This window comes from Gobio gobio (genome assembly GCF_949357685.1).
Source record: "Gobio gobio genome assembly, chromosome: 20".
Lineage (NCBI taxonomy): Eukaryota > Metazoa > Chordata > Actinopteri > Cypriniformes > Gobionidae > Gobio > Gobio gobio.
Genome location: NC_137113.1, coordinates 42,252,607 through 42,279,769, shown reverse-complemented (window position 1 = coordinate 42,279,769; position 27,163 = coordinate 42,252,607). Strand labels below are relative to the sequence as shown.

Here is a 27,163-nt window from a genome sequence, read left to right as displayed (position 1 = left end):
AAAGGGGGCAGCGACGAAGGCAGAGTAAACAGAGAGTGAAAAGGCTGAGAGAGAAGTAGATAAAAACCCTGGAGGTAAAGAGAACAACTTATATTTTCGTAGCAAGTCATTAAAATAATATAAAAATTAAAGATCCAGCACATTAGATCCTGCATGGCACACTCAGTTGAAGACACGCTCACAGGTGAGAGGAAGAACTAACCTACATGTTTTGGTTGGAGTGCTAGAAATCTAAAAATTGACTTATATGCAGGCTTACATTTTTGTATGTGTATGAAAATGTCATATTGGTTCAGATATTAGAACAGTAGCATTTGATTCTGTAAATACAGTTAGCCGTTTAAGAGCCACTCGTGAAAATGCTACAGTATTTTTTTCCCTGATTTAATCCCACATGAAAAAATACTATAGTATATTATAGTAAAATTACTCTAGTAAATACTATAGTGTTTTTGAACCGTACTATAGTAAAGATACTACAGTAAATTGTAGTAAATTATAGTATTTACTGTAGTATATTTACCATAGTACGGTTCAAAAACACTAGTATTTACTAGAATAATTTTACTATAATATACTATAGTATTTTTTCATGTGGGATATTGCATTTAGTATTGTTTTATTACAAATTATATTATTGTAACAATTTTAATCAAAAGTTGAATTGAAAATGTTATATTTCAGAATGTGTTTGTCCCTTTTTTTGCTTTAATAACAGATTGATTGCACTCATTATAATGAATTACTTTTGATTAACTAGCAAATATTTCAGTAACACAAATTTACACATCATACACAAACTTACTATAGTATTAAGAGTAAATTATGCATAATTACAAGTAGCTAACACTAAACCAACAAGTATATGTTGTTAATGAATACGACTCAGTGCGTATTTGTATAATTATTACACTGTAACAATGGCACCTTAAAATAAGATGTATCCAATATTTCTTACTCATTTTACATTTAACTTTTTTCAAAACCCTATAACTGTGTTTTATTTCCTGTTTAAATCACAGATTCTTAATGTGGTCTCAGATTTCTGTACCTCACCTTTTTTTGGAGAATTATTTAAAGTTTGTGCATGTATGTGCATTTGTGTTTATCGTGCAGCGATGAATGTGGAGAGGATTATCGAGTGTATCAGAGAGGGCGATCTGAAAGGACTCAAGGCAGAACTACAGCAATTTAATCAAGAGGTACTCAAAATTAACAGTGATTATATCCAGTCCAGTGGCTCTAAAAACAATGTATTAATAACATTTGCACTGACAGTACATGTCATTATAAAACCATCTACTTTGCACAAGTTGTGCACTCAAAGCTCACATTTTATGTAATTGCTCTTATCTAATCGCACTCTCTTTCGCTCCTAGTATGCCCAGTGCTTCTTCTATGATTTGGAGGAGAGGGAAAGAAGAAAAGTAAGAGGAATTTGAGTGCAATTACACATACGCACTCACAGGAAAGAACAATGAGGTCTCTCTATATCTTTAAATAAGAACAAGATGCCAGTATCTCTCAAGGTTTAGAAAATCAGTCTTAAAAGGTACACTATGTAACTTTTTTTGTTCAAAATCAACATTTAAATAATGAGTTCATTAGGGTGACCATATTTTGATTACTGAAAACCAGGACAATCTGCCCGGCAATGAGACAATCAAATGATACTTGAAGTTTACTCAAAGATTCCTTATTAATTCCAATACATTTAAAGTATGCCCCCTCTGTATGGATAGAAAATTGCTATATTAGGGCCAGGACAGGACTTGAAAACAGGACGTTTGGTCACCCTAAGTTAATGCATCATCAGTCCTTCTTCCAAAATGTTTTTGATCTTATCCTGATTCACTACGGTAAGCCTATAGGTGATGGTTTTCATGGGAGATTGTGTACGTCACTTGGCCGTGCATGGCTCATCATATCCACAAATTGAGAAAACTTCGGCTCCTTTGATGCATATAGACTACTTGGGAGTCAACGTCACAGTTACGTCATTTGCAGCTGCGGTGGCAGAAAAACAGTGGTAACAAGTGGAGATAAATGGGCAAAATCCACGGAATAAGAGAAAAAAGGTATTTTTGTGCCTTTGGATGTCAGAAACGGAATGCAAAAAAGATGGTCTTCATATTTAGGCCTATAGAATACCATAACCATGGTTAGTTGTCACAACACGCGAGAAGGGTTGACCTGGAGCACGCTAAATCTCAAACCTGTTTAAAAAAAATCGCAGAAAAGAGGAGAGTCTGCTAGCAAAAAGAGAATGCGTAATGAAACCAGAATCAACATTGGCTTGGCTTTTCAGATATGGCGAGAACTGAGGGATTTGAAATGTTGTAAAAGCGATGCTCAGGTGGCGTTTTTATTACTCAACAGGTATGATTAAGGTATTTTATTTTACAGATAAATTGCCATAGCTCTCTAAGAGACAGAGTTCATTGTAAAGCATTATCTGTTGTGAAGGGTCATATTCATCCGCACAAATAACACAGAGCCGAAACACAACCAAAAATGCATGCAGTTTTGTTTTCAACTGCTAGAGGGCTAAGTTACATAGTCTACCTTTAACATGTGCTCAAACTGATAAAATTCAGGGATTTCTATATATGAATACAAGGTCAAATGTTCTTCCCTGAGCAAATTATGTGCCATGCCATCCACATTCATTTTATAGCTGACATCAGCTTTTTATATATTTTTATATTTTGATTTCTCCAAATAATTGATTTTTTCCCCCCAAAGAATGTTCGGAGACAAAGCTTATATTTAATTTACAAAGAAATAAGAACTGTAAGGTGTAAGCTATATGAAATTGTAACCTTTAAGTCATACAAATTTCCTCTGGGCAGGAAGCATTTCCCGCATGTCCTCATCTGTTTGCTGATACTGCAGTTGACTTGATCCCCGGCCCAGCCTGCAGCTCATTAATATTTAGACCATAAGCTCCCTACTAATTCCATTCCAGATAGCAAGTCAGTGTTGGTGTGTCCACATTAAGTGCATTGAATTAACATTACAATATGATATTGGTTCAACATCTTTTTTGCTTTGTAAATGTTGAAACAATATTGAAATTTCACAAAAGAAGATATTTTAAAGAATGATGATAACCAAACAGTTTCTGGTCCCCATTGGCTTCCATAGTATTTTCATACTATGGAAGTCAGTGGGGGCTATAAACTGTTTGGTTACCATCATTCTTTAAAATATCTTCTTTTGTGTTCAACAGAAGAGAGAAATCATACAGGTTTAGAACAACTTAAATTATGTTAAATGAATGTAATGAATGAATGTAAATGATGACAGAATTTTTATTTTGGGGTGAATTGTCCCTTTAACACTTCAACTACAAATTCCTAACCATTAAAAACATTCTATTACTAGAAATACTAAAACATTGTAAAATAAATCAGGGAAGTTTGGGAAAAACTTCCAGAGTCACTGATTGGATGGTTGTGGTTTGCTATTGGTCGATCTCATGTGAGTGACAGGTTGTCCCGCCCTCACGCCAGTAAACACATCATCAGAGAAGAGATGGGAAGTTATTTTGATTAAGGATTACGAGGGCACATAGATAAATCACTTATAATAAACACTGAAATATACCATAAAAATAGGAATTGCCAAATTTGATTTCATGAAAATTGGATGAAAACTCAACATTGTATCAATATTACCTTGCTATCTGGGATATTTCTCCTTTCCTAGTAGCTGTGATACTGATAGTTAAAAAATACAAACACAAAACACACACTTAGAATAGAAAAACATGTCTTATCTTTTGGGTTTGTTTAATGATTTTCCTATTTTTGTGTCGTCTGGCTGCTTGTTCAATCTGAAAAGAGGCAGGAGCTGGAAGAGGTATTCTTTTCTACATTCTTGAATTACCGACATCCTGATTTGACTGTTATTAACCCTCTGGTGGTCATTTTAGACTGAAAAAATAAATGTTTCGATTTTTCTTTTTCTTTTACTTAATCAAAAACGTTGCTACTTCCTATGCACTTTTGTGGCACTTCCTATACTTCCTATGCAATCAGCTCCCTGGCTCAGTAGTCAGGGCACTGATCAGGGAGTCACCCCATTGAGTTATGTCCTGATCAGTGCCCTGACTACTGAACTAGTGAGCTGATTGAAACACAAAAAATCCTGGACATGATTAGAAAAGTGATTAGAAAAGGCTAAATAGTCACATTTGTGCACTTCACCGTCAAAACTGACGGCATAGGAAATGATAAAAACAACATTTATAGAGCAACGGTTAAATCGTTTTTGATAATTATTTTTGATTAGTATATAATTTTACTAAATATTATATCCAAATGCAAAACCTAATAAAAGTTTGTCTATAGCCGCGTTTCCACCGCAGGAACTTTCCCCAGGAACTAGGAACTTTGGGGTGGTACTCAGTGTGTTTCCACCGCAGGAACCAGGGTCTAAATGAAGTTCTGGGTAAACTTTCCCACTCCAAAAGTCCCTGCTCGCGAGGTAGTACTTTTTCAAAGTTCAGGAACTTTCGGGGGTGGGATTTGGGCGCTGAACATGCTGATTGGTTGAGCTCACGCAGCATTTTATTTCAACCGGCATTTTTAAAAGTCTTTTCCGAGGTTCGTTCTGCGTTCAGTAAATATCAGTCTTGCTCTTTTCTGTCCGATGGCGCGTGTTCGTTTCAGCCATCTCACGGTCAATGTTTGTAATAGCTGATAATAACATACGTTCTCTTATTTTAAATCTATAGCTTTACGATACGCTTTAGTATCAGTGCTCGTCTCTTTTCCACCGTTTTGTTAATTACCTTATAAACCAATACATAACCAGCAAAAGCAGCGCTGCTTGAATCTCCTCCATACTTGTTATTGTTTCAGACAGTGTCATGCAAAAATTATCATTGTCTGTTGCTGACTGGAAGGAGCAGTCACCTAATCTTCACGGTACTTTAGACTGCAGTGGAAACGCAGACAGTAGCAGGTCTGGGGGAAAAAAAGTTCCTGGTACGAATTGTTTCAGGTAATTTCGGTGGAAATGGGGCTTATAATTCTGCCTGAAAATACTGATAAGGAACCAGGGAACACGCAGCCCCATTGGGGTTTGAATGTGATTTCACCAAGTAAATCTTTGTTGATCCTGGAACAACGTTCCAATAAACCAATCATATTTGAGGGACAAGTTTACAGTATGTCAAGTTTAGGCTTACAACCAGGGTTAGGTGCTTCTGCATCATTTCCCTCTGGTTTTAGGGATAAGTAACGGTTAAGGGTAGGGATAGGGTTAGGACTATGTTTTCGGACAGGAATGTTACTCCAGGATTAACAAAATATGTTGATCCAGGAACATGTCTTACATGGCAAAATCATGGTGACCCCTTATAGGGCTATACAGGTAATGGTTACACAATCGTATTACATATGATTTATTTTTTTCCACCAAATGGCACCAGTCTGCCTTACATGCATTGGATTTTACATACCTTTACTATTTTTTTAACTTGAACATTTTTTTCTAATATTTGTATTATTTTATATAGACATAAATGCTGCATAATTTAAAGAAGAATATTGTCTAGTACTATGAAATACATGTAAAATACAAAATATTGGAGAATAAATATTATTGAAACAAAATATAGTACATTCATTAAAATTCAACAAATTACACTCATTGTCTTCAGTCTGTTTTGACCGCCAAGTGTGACCCCTAAATAAGGAATAGAGTGCTGCAGGATGATATCTATATACCATTTAAGCATTTCCAGTTCTTGGTTTTTGGTTAAATGCTTCAGATGTTGGGATTTTGGTTAAATGCTTGAAATAAGGTCTGTGACACAAACGCAAGATATTTTCACATTTTGTTCTATGATATAAAATACATAAATAGTATCCTATTGCGATGTAAAAGGTGGTTGCTAACAAGTGGCTAAATGGCACTAGAGATTGTCGGACATTAAAGGTGCAATAGGTGATTCTATACAGAATTGTTTTTGTTATGCTGGTTAAAAGTCTCCTCATATCCTGAAAGCAATCACTATGTTAAGCGGTATAAATGTATTTTTATAAATATATATCGTCTGTGGAAGGCGTAGGACCATAAAATATTCGGTCCGAATGAAATTATAACGTGTTCCCTGTCAGTCAATGTGTGTTGGCATACCACTGCGCAGCCTGTTCACGCAGACATCATACGCCATCAGCGCATTCACGTACACTGTGCAGACAGAGCAAGAATGGCAAACAGTTGTTTATGTTCATTATTGTAGTAACATGATGTAATCCAATAACATTGTCTCTGGAGTTATAAAGTCAGAATTGTATAAAATTGCAATTCAGATTTTTTTGGGGGGGGGCGTTATAACTCAAAGTTGCGAGTTTATATCTCACAATTCTCTTAAATTGTTTTATTCCATAGCGGAAACAAGCTTCCATAGTCAGAAGCTTAGTGATGGTGATGTTGAGGTAATGTGACCCTTGTTTAGTTTGTTTCTAGCCTGTGAATAGCCTTCAAAATAGTCTTCTAACCTTCAAAACTAATAAAAGTTGTGTTCATTAGTGAAGATTATCAAGATTAACAAAAGCGTATGAATCTTGCACGTATTGTTCGTCACAGACCTTATTTTCTGCAATAATTCAAAAGCCAATCATATTGGATTTTTTCTGAGGGAACCAGGGTGATGCTAATGCTGTGTTCCAGACAGATGGGAATTTTGTTTTTTTTTCTACCTCCTCATAGCAAATAACGTCTGGAACGCCACTCAAAGTGGGACATTTGACTTTTAAACTCGGGGTACATCGATCAACCCTGACCTCTATGAAACGCATTATTTAACGTCACTTCCTAGATGTCGGCAAGTTCTGCTTCTAAAGTTTATGTAATGATACCTTCGCTTTGCTATACATCAGCTGTTTACAAAGCGATTATTATTATGATTATTATTATTCGTTTTTTTGCTATTATTGATATGAAAAGATATGCTCTCATTGTGATGTAGTGACATCACATGGTCAACATATGAATGTGAACTCTGTTTGAATGGAACACACTGAATTCTGAAGTGGGACATTTAATTTGTGATATTCCCACGTCCTACCTTGTCTGGAATGCAGCATAACTTGAGCATAACAAAGTTGGCCTACAAAAATACGTCATACCTGCTCCACTCTATACCAGAAGGTGCAGTGTACAATTTCTGCATCACTAGCAGCACCAAAACTCATTACTGTTATATCTTAATTTCCATTGGCCTGTCATGTAATGGCAATAAAAAGTCCCACAAATGGAATGCATGAATCACAGTATAACCAAAATACTTTTTTTGGGTCACCGCAGTTCCGAAAGAATAAAGTGCGGAATTATGAGTCAGACTCGGATTCAGACTACGATGAGTCCTGTAACCCAGACGTCATTTTGAGACAGGTAACCATGGCTCTTATAAATAATTACACACATAAACCATTCTAAAAACAACTTCCACCTTTGTTTCATTTGTCTCTCTGTCTCGCCCTCAGGCTCTGGCTACGGTTTTGATCAGGTTCCTCCAGACTGAACCGCAAGGGCGTGTGCTGAAATTATGTTTGAGATCCTTACGAATCCTCTCAAGGGACAAAAAGGTTTTGGGTCCACTGGTCACTGACAGAGCGTTGCTCTCTCTAGCCCACCTGGGCGGCATCAGCAAAGCACCTATTCCAAAAGAAGACATTGACAATGATGTTGAACCCTATAATGACATCATTGTGGCCATAACTGAGAGCAAATTAGGCAGAGCAGATGAGGATGATAACGCTGTTGAGGAAGAAGATGGTTCTGGGGCTGTAACCAGTGATGCGGTCTGGGGACCGACCGATTGGTGTGGTGATCGCAAGGCTAGCACGTTTTCAAACATCAGCCTCGGACCTTCTCGCAGGAGGAGCAGCGTTTATAAAGCTCTCACACCTGGTAAAAGAGACAGCCGAGGAAGTGTGGGAGGAGTGGAGGAAGAGGAGGAAAACGATGATGAAGATGAAAACAGGAAGGAAGTCATGAAAATCTTATGCAACATTGTTTACAATAGTGCTTGGGCACAAGAGAGGGCCAGTGAACTCAGGTATGAGCCATTTCAACATATAACTCAAGCTGAAAAATTTTAATGGAAAATGTGATTCCCTCAGATGAAAGAGGTTTTTTGGAGCAAGACTGCGTAGTTACGATATCTACCAGCAAGGTTTACTTAACTCATGTAGGGTCCTATGAAATCATTTTATTTTTTTCCCAAATTCCGGATTTTCCATTTGAAATTTTCTGAATTCCAATTCAGAGACCTGTTGTATGAAGCTAGTTCTCTGCTCTCTGACAAAACCATACAAATCCAACCTGGTTTAGATCAGGTTCACAACATTCTCTATAAGCATTCTCTGTCAACTCTGGGTTTGATCCAGAGATTGTGATTAACTCTGGAGTATGTGCAACTGAAATTGTGACGTGCAGGTGCAATGCATCTTTAGGTTTTTCCTGAGGAGCCAAGCCGGTGACCCGGCCACCCAGCGGCTGTGGTAACGGGACAGATGTAGGCCTGGGGCTGGACACTACGCCACATCCGGCTGCCTGGGTGGAACTCAACAGGTTTTAGTTCTGGAGAATATAAGCGCAACAGTTAAGCGTGCAGCAACCCGACATTGGGCCGGGCCACTCCGTGCTTCTACCCATTTGAGGTGAGAACACAGGAGGATACCGTCCCGCAGCTCTACAAATATCTGTCAGTGAGGCACCACCCGCGCCAACGCCCAGGAGGATGCAATACTTCTAGTAGAGTAAGCTTGCAACCTGAGCTGGCAGGGCACGCCTTGTGCTTGGTATGCCAAAGCGATGGCATCCAATATCCAGTGGGCCCTCTTCTGCTTGGAGACAGCCTTTCTATTCTGCTTGCCTCCATAACAGACAAAGAGCTGCCCTGAGGTCCTAAGGCTTTGTGTTCTATCTACGTACAGTCGCAGGGCGCGGACAGGACAGAGCAAAGCCAGGACTGGGTCTGCCTCCTCCAGGGGCTGCGCTTGAAGGTCCCTGAAAGAACTCTAGGCACGATTTGTTGACTGAAAATGCCTGCAGATCCCCTACCCTCTTGAGGCCAATGTGAGCAGCAGCAAAGTCTTCATAGACAGAATCTTAATATCCACTGACTGCTAAGGCTGGAATGGGACATTCTGAAGCACTCTAAGCACAAGAGTGAGGTCCCAAGAGGGTATGGAATGAGGACAAGGAGGATTTAACGATTTACCTCCTATGGGGTTGTGATATGCAGATCTTGTGGCAGCGTACACTTTGAGGGTGGAGGGAGACAGACTTCGCTCCAACCCTTACTGTAGGAAGGAAAGCACGGCACTGATCGAACATCTTCGGGGGTCTTCTCGGAGAGAAGAACACCACTGAACGAACAGGTTTCACTTCAAGACGTAAGCATGTCTCGTAGATGGCGCTCGAGCTGGAAGTGATGACCTCTTGGGGTAATTCACCTAGAACCTCCACGTCCCGTCCAGGGACCAGACATGTTTCCAAAAGCCCGGACGCGGGTGTCACAGGATGCCCCATCTCTGAGAAAGTAGATCTTTCCTCAGAGGAATGCGACAGGGAGGGGCTGTCGTGAGGAGCATGCATTCTGGGAACCAGGTCCAGTTGGGCTAATGGGGCTGCCTGCCCATTGTACGTGCCCCCCAGCCGGTGGCAGAGGCATCCGTGAAAACCACAGCATTCCTTGACACTTTTTCTACCGCAGTAGGGCAGCGAGGTTGAACACAGGGACCAAGCTGGGGGGGTGCTCTTTTTTCAAGGCGGCTCGTAGCAAGGTCTGAGTGTAGGATGCAACACTTACCTGGTTCCATGAATGGGCAGAGGTTGCGTGACAAGGGTTGGTTGCGTTTTCGAACTGCCCGCTGCTGCTGCACCCGAGAACTGCTGGCCAAAGCTCTCCACTGTGTCGCCGAAAAGGCCGGTCTGGGAGACAGGGGAATGTAAGAAATGGATCTTGTTGGCATCCAACATGTCTGCCAGACACAGCCAGAGATGTCCTGGACCACAAGTGTGGACATTGCACGACCCAGAGGCCGTTTAAACTGCTTTAATTTGGAGCAAGAGATACAAGGGGAGCGGCTTTATTGCATGAGATATAGTGTATGTCACTTTGCTCACAGCTGATAGTGAGCTGGTAGTCACTGTATGAAGAAATTTTGGGTATAATATGTCACAGTTAATATGTCTTTATTTTGCTATCCTCACTTACACAAATGAACTATAGTGTCCTGCACCTACTAGTAAAAAATTACAGAATATCTGATAATTTTTGGTTTGACTGTATATATTTACAAACCTTTATGTTAGGTGCGATTAATCGTGATTAATCGATTTGACAGCACTATTATTTACATATGAAATCTGCATGTTCTGCATGCGTCTCTGTGTGAATGTTTGGTCTACTACACGTACTCAAGCACATGTGACGATTGTGGTGTTTTCAGCATATGCCGTCTTACTATATGAGGGCATTAAATGTCCCTACTCATGCTTACCAGTGAAAGTCATTGCAAAAATAAAGTGAAGAAAATATCTTGTTCAAAATCAAAAATATTGTTTTGGGGGAGAGTGTATTCACTGAAATTAAAATATATTTGCATGTCATATTCTTCTTTCTTTTCTCTCCCGCTGCTTGCTGTACTTCAGTCTCCTCTGTGGTCTGACGGAAAAGCTAAATAAGGAGTTTCAGTCTACATCTTCTCCTTGTGGCCAATTTTACACGCTCCGGTTCATGTTTTTACTGACGGCGCTGAGACCTGAACTCAGAACACAGCTGAAACAAGTATCTACTTTTCTCCTTCTGTTATTTGAATTTTGAGTAAATATTGTAAAACAAATAATCTTTTTCTTTTTATGCTATAATATTTTGTACACAAACGTTCAAAAGTTTGGGGTCAGTAAGATTTTTTTCAGCATTTAATAGATCAAAAATGGTGTTGCAGAAACTTTCTGTTTCAAATAAATGCTGTTCTTTTGAACTTTCTATTCAGCAAAAAATATGAAGTTTTCAAAATTGAAATGTTTCTTGAGCAGCAAATCATCATATTAGACTGATGTCTGAAGGATCATGTGACACTGCAGACTGGAGTAATGATGCTGAAAATTCAATTTTGGTCACAGGAATAAATTACATTAAAAAATATGTGAAAACATAAAACAGTTATTTTAAATCGTAATAATATTTCACAATATTACTGTTTTTAATTTATTTTTGATCAAATAAATGCGCTTTTGGTGAGCATTCACCAAATGCTCACCAAAGCAAGGGGTTGCTTGCAATTCTGACTTTATAACTCGCAATTGCAACTTTATATCTCGCAGTTCTGAGAAAAAAAGTCAGAATTGTGACATAAAAAGTCACAATTACCTTTTTTTTATTCTGTGGAGGAAACAAGCTTCCATAACAAGCTATATCTACATATTGTATTGGCCTTTTTTGTAATTTTTAGGAGGGAGGAGTGTCACTGTTGACCACCGTGCTGGAGAAGTGTTTAGTGGTACAGTGGAAGGAGCAGTATGAGGTCGTGCTGGATCCTGCAGCGCCCCCTATAAGCGTGGATGACTCACAGCAGGCTCAGGAGGCTCTGAAGATCCTTTTTAATATCACATACAGCACACACACTCAAGAACCTGAAGAGGTGGGTGTATGCAGACATGCATGCTTCGCACTCATGCTCACTCACTTCCCTGACAAACAATGGTACTATGTGATGTAGCAGATGGTAATACTGTAGTAAACCCACACACTGCACTGAATAAATAGCTAAATTGTTAACATAAAGTTTCACATTGTGTCTACCAGGAAGATGCATCTCTCTATCGCCACCTGGCTGCAGTTTTGCGTCACTGTCTGATGGTGTCTTCTGAGGAGGAGGAAGCTACAGATGAATTAAAGGGGTTAGTGTTGATAAATATTTGTATTGTTCTATAATAACTGTTCTGGGTTGAAAATGTCAGTAATTATGATTCGTTCCTCAAGCACAAAAGTGTTAGTGTAACCGAAGTCAGCTAGTAAGAGCTGTTGAGTAAACTTCACTCTCCTGGCCTCAAGAGGCTGAAGCTAGATGCTGCTGTCTTTAGCGCACCTGCCTCCCATGCTGGAGACGGCGGTTCAAATCCCGTAGGGCAGTGGTTCTCAAACTTTTTATGCCAAGTACCTCCTCATAAAATATTTGGCTCTCCAAGTACCACCATAATAACCAACATAAAAATACAGTAGCGTAGTAGTCCTAACTATTCAGCTATAGCTCTACACAGTTCACAAACGAGGCAGTTTATTCCTAATAGGAATATTTATTGTTGTCAGCCACTTTAACATTTACAGGATTTACAAGATCAAGTCAAGCACACAAAAAGTGAAAGAATAGAAATTAGTAATAAAATAAAAGTGTACACTATTGTGTAGGTAATAAATAAACTATGGATATGACAATCAAGTGTACATATTAAAGTGCACTTGAAGTCGTGCACATGTGAATGTCGCTGACAGACGTGTATGTGTATATATATATATATATATATATATATATATATATATATATATATATATATATATATATATATATATATATATATATATATATATATATATATATATATATATATATATATATATATATATTAGGGCTGTCAAAAGATTAATCGTGATTAATCGCATCCAAAATAAAAGTTTGTGTTAACATAATATATGTGTGTGTACTCTGTTAGTTATTATTTATATAGAAATACACACACATTCATGTATATATTTAAGAAATATTTGCATGTATATACTGTATATACATTTATATAATCTATAATATATATAAATATAAATGTTTTATATATAAAAATAATATTTTTTTCTTAAATATATACATGCTTGTGTGTGTATTTATATATAAATAATAATTAACAGAGTACACACACATATATTATGTAAACACAAACTTTTATTTTAGCCCTAATATATATATATATATATATATATATATATATATATATGCACTGACAAGATCATGACGAACACACACACACACACACACACACACACACACACGTGCCCCCATTTTTCATGAGCTGAACTCAAAGATCTTAGACTTTTTCTATGTACACAAAAGGCCTATTTCTCTCAAATATTGTTCACAAATCTGTCTAAATCTGTGTTAGTGAGCACTTCTCCTTTGCCATGATAATCCCTCCACCTCACAGGTGTGGCATATCAAGATGGGGGGGGGGGACCAGTCAGTATATCTGGTGTGACCACCATTTGCAACACACCGTGCAACAAAAGTGTTGCGTTTATAGTTTTGTTTAGTGTAGAAAACAGTAATAAAATAGAATAAGAATAAGACTCCAAAATAATTATACAATAATAATTACAATAAATTAAATAAATTGTAATAATATTTTGCAATATTATTGTAACAATCCCGGTGTTGTACCTGTTTTGTGACTTTTATTTTGAAGTGTTATGTTCCTATTGTTTCTGTGAATATTCATGTGTCCTGTTCCTTTGGCCATGTTTGTAGTTTTGTAGTTTTTCATGTTGATTAGTCTCCCCAGGTTACTTTTATTAAGCGTGTATGCCCCTGTGTATATATAGCCCTTGTTGTTGAATGTGATGGTCCCTGTTTTCTGTTTTTTTTCCTTGTTCTCTATGTTTCCTTCCATTTGTATACTTGTTTCTTTATTAAAACCCCCTGCACTTAGTTCCATGCCTCAGCTCTGCTTTCTCTGGACATGACAATTGCTGTTTTTACTGTATTTTTATCAAATAAATGCAGCCTAGGTAAGCATAATGATAATAATAAAGCTAATTAATAATACAATAATAATTGCAGTAAATGAAATCAAATATTCATTTTAAATTTTAATAATATTTTGCAATATTACTGTTTTTACAGTATTTTTGTTCAAATAAATGTATCCTCTGTGAACATGAGCCACAATTTTCCTAATATTGAGTTTTATTTTATTTATTGTAATTTAATTGTTGTAATAAATTGTCCAAGTTGGAGCATTTAATTCTAAGGGTCATGAAATAAAATAAAATGCATTAAGCCTACACACGATGTGCAGGCAATACATAGAATAATCACATGTGTAGTGCACATATTAATTTGACTGACAGATGTGTGACTGCCTTCCTTTAGCAACACCTGCATCTGATCTGTTTGAGACGGCTTTAGAAAATGAGGAATTAGATGTGGGGTATTTTCAAAGTATTTCTCTCTCATATCTGTAAATTGACCACAGTATGTATGCCTCTTTAGACTGTGTGCCTCAACCGTACCAGTGTCACAGTGATCTTCCTTCTTCTGAAAGCCATGTTCTGCTTTTCTCCTCATCTTCACTCGTATGAATTATGCCAGTAATGCCTTCTCCACCTCGACGATTTGACAACTTTTCTGTTTAAATGGCAAACATTTATGACTAATTCGTGTCAAATACAAGCTGTACAATTCTGCTTTTTTAGTGCGTTTTTATGAACTGACTGACAGATGTTCTGTTGTGATCAGCAGCATTCAACATTCGATTTAAACGGGAAAGATTTCAACAAAAGCGTGACCTGGAATCTCTCTCTTTCTCTCAGGCACGCAGCGAACATGCTGTCTGCTCTCCCGTTGAGTTGTCTAGACGTTCTGGTGGCTGTGCCTCTGGGTCCAGACTCACAGCAGATGAATGGAGTCAACATGGACTGTGTGCACAACCTACTCACATACATGGAGAGGAAACTGGAGCAGGTAAAAAGGGAAGGGAGAAACAAAATGATAGGGACAACAGAGAAACGGCTAGATTATCATATCAGGAATCATATTGTCCTTGATATTTTGAGATTTAATTGTTAAACACCGTAACTTTCAGAAATTAAAAAAAATCCTAAACTGTGTTGTGAAAGGCAGAAGTTAGGGAGAAATAGGTTTAAGAGCCTTCCAGTCAATACTAATATCTATTATACTATAATTAAATATTAGCAGTACACTACCATTCAAAGTTCAAGAACGATGTGCTGAAACCATATTGTAATTGTAAGGATTTTTATTATGATTCTTCCGTTGTAAAACTGATTGTGCAGACCAAACCGTAAGGCCTAGAGACTTGAAACTTGGCCAGATGGTAGGTCTCAATTTGAAGAGAGACTGACCCCTGAGGTATGACCCCGGTTGGCCAATAGAGGGCGCTACAGCAATCAAAACGGCGAAACTGCTCATAACTGCTAGGCCCTGTCCCTAATGGCACACCTCATATGCATTTCCTGCCGCGTGTGTGTGTCCGTTAAGTCCACGAGACCGTAGGGTGTCCCATTTGTCATTTTAGGTTTCAGAAGTGTGCTCGCGAGCACCCTTTTGTGGTCGATATGCGCCCTTGATGCACACTAAACTATAATAATTTTGAATCACAGTCGCTAAGGGGCGCCGAAACGTTGGAAGTGGGCGGAGCCACTTTTACTAAAATGGCTATAACTCGTGAACGAATTGAGATATTTTCCCCAAACTTGGTACGCATATGTATGAGCTCGATCTGAGGTCACAGTAAACCGTGGTTATTGGCCACTTGGTGGTGCTATAAATTGGGGAAAAAATCCCATTAAAATGGCTATTACCACCCAAACGTTAGTCCGATTGACTTGAACATTGGCATGCAGTGTCTTTGTCCAAGCCATGATTGTCTATGAGGACGTGGCGTATCTCAAAAAACATCGGCCAATGAATTTTGAGCACCTATTTAACACGGTTATCGGAGGCCGATTGGAACGAAACTCAGTGGGCATGTTCGACTCATGGCTCTAGAGGTCTGTAAGAATTTTGAAATAAATCGGCCAGTAGTTGGCGCTAATGAGTTAAGCCTCTGTAATCATGTGGTGTTTCAGACAATAACACAATATTCATATCATTTGATAGATCTCCTCATACTGAACAACTTTGACTCAAGAACCACTGCTGTCAATCAAATTATCCATTACATATTCGTGATTATAGAAATCTTACTTTTGCAAACTAGAATAAAAAAATAAAATAAAAAAAACGATACAGTAATTCTATGGACTCTCTAGATAAATAATTATCAAAATCCTTTACCCTTTGGGAAGCTATAACAGCGTCATTTAGAAAATGGGTGTGGCCAAGTGCACGCAAAATCCTATAACTCCTAAACGAAAACTCAGAACTTCACGAAAATAGGTGAGCACATACAACATATGATTCTAAAGAAGCATACTCATTTTTTTACCATTTTTCATTAATGAATATAAAGTTTAAAAGAACAGCGTTTATTTGAAATATACATTATTTTTAAAATGATAAATGACTTCACTGTTAATTTTGATTTATTTTATGCATACTTGCTGAATAAAATATCAATTTCTTAATTAAAAAAAACTTTTGAACGGTAGTGTGTTGCTAATATTCAATTACAGTATAGTAGAAATTAGTATTGACTGAGTTTTGGAAGGCTCTTAAAGGTGTGAAATATATTTACATTATGATTTTTATTTATTTTGTAAAAGAAAACATTTGAGAGGGTGGAAAAAGGGAGGGGGGATAAAACATCTTTAATATTGGACCTCAGGGGGAAAAAAATACAAAAAATTACATTGCTTGTCGTGCAACAGTGGCTTTTCTAACGAAGTGGTGTTTCACATGCAGGGTGAGAAGGTCAAAGAGAGACTGACCCCTGTGCTGAACTTGCTGACCGAGTGCTCCAGAGGTCACAGAGAGACAAGACGCTACCTTAGACAACAGGCACGACTGCTATTTTAGATCATGAGGCAACACATTGTATAATAAAACACTCGCATTGCTTTGTATCGAATTGTATGTGTTTTCTCACCAAGTACAGATTCTGCCTCCATTAAGAGATGCTAGCACTAAACCTGAAAAGGGCAACACCTTGAGGAATCGTCTGGTTAGACTGATGACCCACCTGGAGACTGAGCTCAAACACTGCGCCGCTGATCTGCTCTTCGTGCTGTGCAAAGAGAACGGTACTGCATACAAACACGCAAGCATAGAGTGTGAAAACTGCACGCCAAATTACCACAAAAACACAACGTTTCAAAACAGCAAATAACAAAACAACCTAAAAAGGACATATTATGCCCTTTTACAAAGTCTTGATTTAGTTTACTTTTAGATTAGGTTTTCATGCTTAAAGGAACACGCCGACTTTTTGGGACTGTAACTTATTCACCGTATCCCCCAGAGTTAGAGAAGTCCATGAGTGCAGCGGCGCAATTATATTACGCAGCGCCTAAAACTAGGCTAACTTCTGTCAACATAACCAACGTGACAACCTGCTTGCACAGAGAGCATGCTGGGGACTTTTTCAGATGCTGCGTAATGTCATTGCGTCGCTGCACACATGGTACGGCAGAAAAGTTCTTTGATTATTACGCAGGAATGAGAGTATAGTTCCTAGCCATATCGGTCTAGAAAATCACAACTTTTCATTTTCCGTCAGTCTTAGTACACAATGTAACTATACACATCACAACATGTAAATAGGAAAATGTTGGCATTATTTTGTCACTTATTGAGCAGTAGGCTAGCTGGAGCCGTTTATCCCCAGTCTTTGTGCTAAGCTAGGCTAGCGGTGGGTGCGTCAGACAAAGTTATGGCACGCACTGAGATGAGAATGGTATGTATGGACTTATCTAACTCTGGGGGATACAGTGAATAAGCAAAAGTCCCAAAAATTTGGTGTGTTCCTTTAAATTTTCATTATTATTTTCCCCATGTTCTCTGTTGTTGCAGCTCTTCTCTTCCCAGTCTGTCAGTAATGCTCTGAGGTGTGTTTTCCGAAAGTCAACGTGGTTGCAAGTTCCTTCATTATCAGAATAGTTCAACGAGTCTGTGTTCGTTCGCAAACAGCATCGCAAAAGTTGTTTGAACGACAGCTCTCGACCTGTGGTTAGAAGCAGAGTTTCTTGTTTGCATAATATGTGGACTTAATAAATCCTTATCTTGAGCAAAATAAGCAATCTGATATTCAGTACCATCTAAAGGATTATTAGGAACACCTGTTCAGTTTCTCATTAATGCAATTATCTAATCAACCAATCACATGGCAGTTGCTTCAATGCATTTAGGGGTGTGGTCCTGGTCAAGACAATCTCCTGAACTCCAAACTGAATGTCAGAATGGGAAAGAAAGGTGATTTAAGCAATTTTGAGCGTGGCATGGTTGTTGGTGCCACACGCGCCGCTCTGAGTATTTCACAATCTGCTCAGTTACTGGGATTTTCACGCACAACCATTTCTAGGGTTTACAAAGAATGGTGTGAAAAGGGAAAAACATCCAGTATGCGGCAGTCCTGTGGGCGAAAATGCCTTGTTGATGCTAGAGGTCAGAGGAGAATGGGCCGACTGATTCAAGCTGATAGAAGAGCAACTTTGACTGAAATAACCACTCGTTACAACCGAGGTATGCAGCAAAGCATTTGTGAAGCCACAACACGCACAACCTTGAGGCGGATGGGCTACAACAGCAGAAGACCCCACCGGGTACCACTCATCTCCACTACAAATAGGAAAAAGAGGCTACAATTTGCAATTTCAAATCATGACAATGAGTTCACTGTACTAAAATGGGCTCCACAGTCACCAGATCTCAACCCAATAGAGCATCTTTGGGATATGGTGGAACGGGAGCTTCGTGCCCTGGATGTGCATCCCACAAATCTCCATCAACTGCAAGATGCTATCCTATCAATATGGGCCAACATTTCTAAAGAATGCTTTCAGCACCTTGTTGAATCAATGCCACGTAGAATTAAGGCAGTTCTGAAGGCGAAAGGGGGTCAAACACAGTATTAGTATGGTGTTCCTAATAATCCTTTAGGTGAGTGTATATATTTTATTTAGAATACATACAAGTGTCATTTACGTCTTTTAGTTAGTCAAGAGATTTAAAAAATTGTTTTTAAAGAGTGCGCATGTGCGTACGTGCTCTAGTACGTAAGGACAAGCCAATGATTGAATCTGGAAATAAAGCAAAACTGAGAAAAATTAGAATTAGTCCTCAGATGCCATGTTCATTAGAAAATTTATTTTGCCGCGAGTGTAGTCTAGCAACTCTCGGTAGACCTGAGAGCTGGAAAAACCAAACTCTGGTCAGGCCAATCACAGCGTGTGTAGAGTCGGTGGGCGGGCTTAACATAATGACGGCAATTCACGGTAGAGTTGTGGAGGTTCTGCGTGCTACTCGTAAACAAAGAAGCTGACGAACAGCGGTCTTTCGAATCGGCTTTGGCCGCGACTCTGGAAGACTTGGAGTTAAGCTTTTCTTTGAGAAAAGAACAAAGAATGGCACTGAAGTCATTCTTAAGAAAAGATTATGTGTTTGAAGTTTTGCCGACCGGATACGGTGAAAGTCTATCAACTAACGTTAGCTCGGCTTCACCTTCTTCTTTGCTCTGGTTGGTTGTGGTGCTCATGGCGCTATCCAATTGCGTGCAGAGGGAATTTGAAAGACAACCGTTGATCCCGCTCCTCAGATTGAGCCCTGTCAATGGTGAGTTTCCAGACTCAACTTGATGTGGGTCTGGCTTGTCAGGCTACATGTTCATAGTTTATAGCAAAAAATCTAGCATTAATTAAAACTTAAACAGATTCATTAAAATAAGTTATTACTCCACCACCTGCGTGACATCATTAACCAACGTGGCTGCACAACAGATTTGCGACAATACGGTTTCGGGAAACAGTTGTCAGTAGGTAGTTGATTTCTTCAACGATGCATCGTACTATGGTAGTTAAGCAGTGAGTTACGCCGTTGAAACGCACCCGTTTAGTTCCTGTATCTTTGAAGCCCCTCCTTCCAAAATGCGCACTGTGCTCTAATTGGTCGGCTGGACCAGTGTGTTGTGATTGGTTTGAGAGTGTTTGGGAAATGTCTCGCCCTTTACCATAACACTACTAACTAGTCTCGCGTAGCCAGACCTTCAGACTGACGGACGACTTTTCATTGAAAATGCAGCTTTCATTGGTCAAGAACCGCCCAAGAGGACGTTTGACTGACATGTAACGCAACCAATCACAGTTCCTTTTGTTCTATGTCATGTTTAGGGGCGTGAAAATGTAAAGTTTATGTCCCTGTAATAACAGACGAGACTGGCCTGCATCTATAAATTATTCATTCGGGAACATTGTGCAAGTTTACTGTAACAATGGAGCCTTGAACTTCACATACTTTTGAAAATCCAGCGTGTAGTTGATCCTGGTAAGCGCTCATTGTCATAGTTGTAAAAATGACGGTGTTCGTCTTCCACTAGGGGGTTTGGCAACACAGCATTTGTTTCCAGACGGCGGACCGTAAAAGAACGCAGCACACGTGTCTCGCGGACATCCTGTGGAATTCAACCAATCAGATGACGACTTTGAAACTCCTGAAGTGTTTCCAGAAAAGTGTGACATCTGAGGCTGAGACTAAAACTACTAACCAACTCTAACAATTATTTAATTGAGGAATATTGTGACGTGTTTGTTCCTTGAGGAAGACTACAATCGAGGCGTTTCAGGGAGTTACCGATATAGAGAATAACTACCTTTGGAGAGACTTTATAACTTTTTAGGCCTTTTTTATGTTCAAACAACAGCATTACACACTAAAGAAAGTTGAACATGTAAAAAAGCGACCCCTTATTGATATTTGCTTCGCCATTTTCAACTTCAACTGCACAAAAGCATTAATCTTTCTATCATGTCCTTGCATCCTAAATATAACACAGGGGGCGGGATTAACAGAAACTGGCAAATCATATTTGATTTTCATTTTGACAAATGTTATAAGCACCTATAGGGAGACGGATAGGAAACTGCCTGCAATTGACATATGGAAACAAAGGATATGGAGAGGATATTAATTATCCTTTTAACTAAATATATAAAATTATAATTTATAATTATATTATATAATATATATATATATATATATATATATATATATATATATATATATATATATATATATATATATATATATATATATATATATATATATATAATTATTGCTTATTAAAACATCATTTCACACGTCAATTCATAGTTCATAGTCACGTGACTGTCGCGGAGCCATGGAGGGCAAAACAGCCATAGAACTGCAGCACAAGCCTTTCATTTTTATTTTATTTTATATGTGAACAAGATGCAAGTTTTGGGCACTTGTGATCCATATACAGCACCTGCTGCAGTATTTCAGTCCTTAAAAACAGCGGGATGTTTTAAAATGCTTAACGTATGAAAACCTTATTTGTGCAACCAACCCTTAAAGTGCTGTAATGTACTAAAACAGTGATATTAAAAGATCAAATTCAGTTTACACCTTTTTGATGATGCATACTATATACAGGCGAGTAGATGAGCCAAGAATGAATGAGAAACCTCATGTTGCATTTATATTGTGTTCATCTACTTCCCTGTACAAAGTATGCAACACCAATAAGGTGTATATTGAATGTGGTCTTTTAATATCACTGTCTTACTACATAAAACGTACTACAAACCTGGTAAAAATGACTGGCGGGCAATGGAGGAAAGCCTTGTTTTGCCCTCCAGGTGGGCGTTCCTATAATGCTGTGCCATCACGAGAAAACTATGAATTTGGAAAATAACCAACTTTTGATTGGGTGGGACACATTTCAACTTCAGCACTGAATCGAACACCCACCACCACTCCTGAATTTCCCTGTAAAACGGTCTTTTCTCTGATATTCCAGTGAGACGTTTCGTCAAGTACACTGGATATGGGAATGCCGCTGGGCTCCTGGCCACCAGAGGCTTGCTAGGAGGTCAAAGGTCACAGGCCACATCATCAGGCACACGGTACTCTAGCGATTCAGACTCGGACACCGAGGAGTACCGGCAGATTAAAGACCGCGTGAACCCAGTGACGGGACAGGTGGAAGAGGAGCAGCCTAATCCCATGGAGGGAATGACAGAGGAGGAGAAAGAGGAGGAAGCTCATCGCCTCATCAGTCTTTTTAACAAACTCTCAAAGTAAGGAACTGAAAACACTTATCAAAACACCAGTAAAGATTCATACACACTGCTCTAACACAATCTCGCACCTAAACAGGGATAATGTGATTCAGCCAATGGGATTGAACCAAGAGGGTAAGCTGGTGCCACTGTCCGAGCTCAGGGACCTCTCAATGGAGGAGAGGGAATCAGAGGATGAACATGATGACCTGGAGAACGTGGAGTAGAAACGCCATAGATGTGGTGACCAAAACCAAATATATATATTTTGATGTTATAATATCTAGTCTTAATAGTTTAACAGCTTGTATATAAAAAAAAATACCCTTAAATATATCTAACTAATTAAGGTACTTTAATTAATTTACAAACTACTGTTCAAAGGTTTGGGGTCAGTGCGATTTATATATATATATTTTTTTTTTTTTTTTTTAAATGTTATTCAGCGAGGATGATTAAATTGATCAAAAATAACAGTAGACATTTATAATGTTACGAAAGATTTTTATTTTGAACAAATGCAAACTTTCTATACATTAAAGAAAATATCCTTTAAAAAAAATTATAATTTTCCACAAAAATATTAAGCAGTACAACAGTTTTCAACATTGATAATAATCAGAAATGTTTCTTGAGCAGTGTAGCGACTCATAATGTAAAAATTGCACATTACAGTGTAATGTAACACACACACACACACACAATTAGTATATTGATACATTTTAACACAGTGTTGGTATATAAGTATACTAGAAGTAGAAGTAGTAAGAGGAGGAGGAGTAGTGTAGTAGTAGTAATAATAATAGTAGTATTATCTGTAATCTGGTGGATCTTGTAAGCTGGTTAAGACTTAGATTTTTAAAAATGTACTCTAAAGGAATACCAATGCTTTATGTTTAATAAACATTAAAAATAATAATAATTATAATTGCATGAATATTTAAATATTGCACTTCACAGGTAGTTTAAGACTGGCTTTAGATTTTTAAAAATGGACTGAGGGAATATTAATATTTTTTATGTTTTAAAAGCTATTACAATAATGAAAATATGACATGTTTTTGGTGAGTTTATAATGTAATACTTTTCTCAATGTAAAAATTGTTAATACATTACGAGCTCAAGATTTTATTAAATTTTTATTAAATTATTACATTATGAACATTTTATTACAATAATAAAGGAATACTTATTGCATTATGTGTCGTTTTTACATTATGTGCAGTTATTACATTATGAGTTGCTACAAGCAGCAAATCATCATATTAGAATGATTTCTGAAGGATCATGTGACACGGAAGACTGGAGTAATGATGCTGAAAATTCAGATTTGATCACAGGAATAAATTACATTTTTAAATATATTCGAATAGAAAACAAATTTTACAAAATTGTAATAATATTTCACAATATTACAGTTTTTATTGAACAAATCAAGGCAGACTTGGTGAGCATAAGAGACTTATTTAATGAATATTTCAAAAATATTACCCACCCCAAACTTTTGAAAGGTATTGTATCTCTCTATTGTATATCTAAATAATTAAGTATAAATCGAAGTATTAAATTAGTCTGTTCATTTAAAATGTGTCGTGAAAGACTGTATGTTCTTTAAACGTGTTGATGTTTGTTAAATGTTTTATTTTCTGTGAATGTAGAATCAGTCGTACACATCGTGTGTCAGTTTAATGTAAGATAGACGTATCCTCTTGGACATGTTGTTAGGCTCTTGGTTTGAATTGATGTGTAGCTCCACCCATAGTGAAATCCCTCCCACATACTTAAATGTTAATGATTCAGACACAAATATGATCCCATGGCTTATCCTTAAAATATTGTAGAACGGAGCATAACTAGAAAAAATGTGTATTTATTAGAAATATTCTCAATTTACTGTGACTTTTAAGATTTTATTAATTTGCTGGATTTTTCCAGGCCTGGGAAACACATAAAATTCCCTGACATTTCCAGGTTTTACACGACTTGAAATTATACTAAGGGTACGTTTACACAACAACAATGAACTAAAGACTGAAATGTTTTTCTTTAGCATTTTTGTGTAAAGACGACAACGTTGTCAAAACGATTCCCCGTTCACGCGGTTCCGCAAAAATGACTAAAAATGCTGTATTACTCATGCCAGGCCAGTAGTTGGCGATGTCATTTTGTAAAGAAACACTACACGCCTAAAGACTGAACACGCATGCGCATGACGTCACACAGATATTTGTATAAACCGTGCACCTAACCGTTCTCTAACCGTTCATGTGGCAGCCAAAACACGTTGTCGTGTAAATGAATGGTTTCCCGTCTTTAGTTGAAAACAGTGTCGTGTAAACGGCCCCTAAGTGCAAACCTCTTCACATCCAGTTCATATCAGGGCGCATCAGTGGAACAATAAAGAAATGAATAGTACATGTTCAGTTCAGATAACTGTCAAAGATATAACACAAATGAGGAATTCAGGCCAGGGAAAGATTGAAGAACATATTATGAAAAGACATCATTTAATCTGGCACAATATTGTGTTATGAGAACTGTAATAGTAATAACTGTAATAAAAAGGGTTTTTTTTTGGTTTGTTTTTTGCATTTTTGAAATGACTGTATCCCATTTTTTAATGATAGGACACAAATTAAATGGATCAAATCCATCCATTTAAAATACAACTCCCCCTGTAAACTTTGTATTTTTAACTCCTAAATCACTGATTTATTCTCTTGCACCATTACTGAAATTGTGCCCAGCAATATTACTTCCACACACTTTGAATAAATACAATTAACCACGGCGTCACCACTAAGTGAACTGTTTAAGAAGTAATTTCAGGAGGCCAAATAAGTGTGGAGTCAAGTCTTTCCGACATTTCTAACACAACTCCATCATTTGCTCCAGAGAGAGTTGTAGCTCCACTGACTGCAGTGAAGACGCTCCACGTGCAACAGCCAACATTTTAAAATACTCTGGTGCAGTCAGAATGACCTGAGAGAGAGAGAGAAGGAGAGGGAGATTGGTAACTGTAAATACAAATAAAGCAAAAAGCTACAAGAGGCATTGCATTTCAGTGACTCAACAGATAATGTGTGTTCCTAAGCACAACAAGAAGCAGAATGCCTCACTGCAACTTTGAGTGGCTGGTCACATGTAGAAAACGGCAATAAGTGCAATATGATGAAAGACACCAATGTTCAATAAATATTCTTATAAAGACTGACATTAAATAATAGTCAGGATTTTTTGTTTGTTTTATTAAACAGGTTGAGTCTTTAGACAATTATTTGCATATGTGTTTTTGTTGAGTATATTTGATACATCAGGGTTTTATGGCTCATACAGTAGGATAGAGTAAGAATATGGAGGTCAGACTACTAACTTAAAATGCATATAAATATCAGTTGTCACTCTATATCGGTCTTAGTAAGATTATATTTAAATGCTTAGTTTTATGATCAAAGCTCTGTCGTTTTAAAACATACAGTATAATGCAATGGAATACAAGGATGATTGAGATTATACAAATAAACATTCCGCAAAAGCTTGATGGATCATATTTAATACTCACATTTTAGGCCCCACTTTATATTTTTTTTAGGTGGCCTTAACTACTATGCACTTACATCAAAAAATAAGTACAATGTACTTATTGTCTTCATATTGTATTGCAAAAGACTTTTGCTGATATTGAGGTGGGATACGGGTAGAGTTCGGGACAGGTGTGGTGGTATGGGTAAGTTTAAGGGTAAAGTTAGGGACAGGTGTGGTGGTATGGGTAAGTTTAAGGGTAAAGTTAGGGACAGGTGTGGTGGTATGGGTAAGTTTAAGGGTAAAGTTAGGGACAGGTGAAGTGGTATGGGTAAGTTTAAGGGTAAAGTTAGGGACAGGTGTGGTGGTATGGGTAAGTTTAAGGGTAAAGTTAGGGACAGGTGTGGTGGTATGGGTAAGTTTAAGGGTAAAGTTAGGGACAGGTGTGGTGGTATGGGTAAGTTTAAGGGTAAAGTTAGGGACAGGTGTGGTGGTATGTGTAAGTTTAAGGGTAAAGTTAGGGACAGGTGTGGTGGTATGGGTAAGTTTAAGGGGTAAAGTTAGGGACAGGTGTGGTGGTATGGGTAAGTTTAAGGGTAAAGTTAGGGACAGGTGTGGTGGTATGGGTAAGTTTAAGGGTAAAGTTAGGGACATGTGTGGTGGTATGGGTAAGTTTAAGGGTAAAGTTAGGGACAGGTGTGGTGGTATGGGTAAGTTTAAGGGTAAAGTTAGGGACAGGTGTGGTGGTATGGGTAAGTTTAAGGGTAAAGTTAGGGACAGGTGTGGTGGTATGGGTAAGTTTAAGGGTAAAGTTAGGGACATGTGTGGTGGTATGGGTAAGTTTAAGGGTAAAGTTAGGGACAGGTGTGGTGGTATTTGTAAGTTTAAGGGTAAAGTTAGGGACAGGTGTGGTGGTATGGGTAAGTTTAAGGGTAAAGTTAGGGACAGGTGTGGGGGTATGGGTAAGTTTAAGGGTAAAGTTAGGGACATGTGTGGTGGTATGGGTAAGTTTAAGGGTAAAGTTAGTGACAGGTGTGCTGGTATTTGTAAGTTTAAGGGTAAAGTTAGGGACAGGTGTGGTGGTATGGGTAAATTTAAGGGTAAAGTTAGGGACAGGTGTGGTGGGATGGGTCAGTTTAAGGGTAAAGTTAGGGACAGGTGTGGTGGTATGAGTAAGTTTAAGGGTAAAGTTAGGGACATGTGTGGTGGTATGGGTAAGTTTAAGGGTAAAGTTAGTGACAGGTGTGGTGGTATTTGTAAGTTTAAGGGTAAAGTTAGGGACAGGTGTGGTGGTATGGGTAAGTTTAAGGGTAAAGTTAGGGACAGGTGTGGTGGGATGGGTCAGTTTAAGGGTAAAGTTAGGGACAGGTGTGGTGGTATGGGTAAGTTTAAGGGTAAAGTTAGGGACATGTGTGGTGGTATGGGTAAGTTTAAGGGTAAAGTTAGGGACAGGTGTGGTGGTATTTGTAAGTTTAAGGGTAAAGTTAGGGACAGGTGTGGTGGTATGGGTAAGTTTAAGGGTAAAGTTAGGGACAGGTGTGGGGGTATGGGTAAGTTTAAGGGTAAAGTTAGGGACATGTGTGGTGGTATGGGTAAGTTTAAGGGTAAAGTTAGTGACAGGTGTGCTGGTATTTGTAAGTTTAAGGGTAA

The 27,163-nt window shown here is 38.1% G+C and overlaps 2 protein-coding genes across 4 annotated transcripts in view; one reads left to right on the top strand and one right to left on the bottom strand.

Annotated features, from left to right (window-relative positions):
- On the top strand, positions 1-24,571 carry LOC307143711 (chaperone Ric-8A). Its single transcript, XM_079845467.1, has 15 exons — positions 1-184; positions 1,117-1,202; positions 1,380-1,427; positions 3,847-3,864; positions 7,324-7,410; positions 7,503-8,077; positions 10,681-10,816; positions 11,484-11,672; positions 11,837-11,931; positions 14,609-14,759; positions 16,662-16,757; positions 16,855-16,999; positions 21,730-22,009; positions 22,089-22,375; positions 23,503-24,571. The coding sequence occupies exons 1-14, from the start codon at positions 154-156 to the stop codon at positions 22,216-22,218; spliced, it is 2,067 nt and encodes a 688-aa protein (XP_079701593.1). The 5' UTR covers positions 1-153; the 3' UTR covers positions 22,219-22,375; positions 23,503-24,571.
- irf3 (interferon regulatory factor 3) overlaps positions 23,106-27,163 on the bottom strand; it is a 30,808-nt gene continuing 26,750 nt past the window's right edge. For 2 of the 3 annotated variants that reach the window (XM_079845465.1, XM_079845466.1), the window contains exon 11: positions 23,127-24,973. In XM_079845465.1, the coding sequence (XP_079701591.1) occupies positions 24,860-24,973 (114 nt within the window). In that variant the 3' untranslated portion in view covers positions 23,127-24,859. Of the gene's footprint in view, positions 24,974-27,163 lie in introns of all 3 variants that reach the window. The other variant, XM_079845464.1, reaches the window with a different exon arrangement.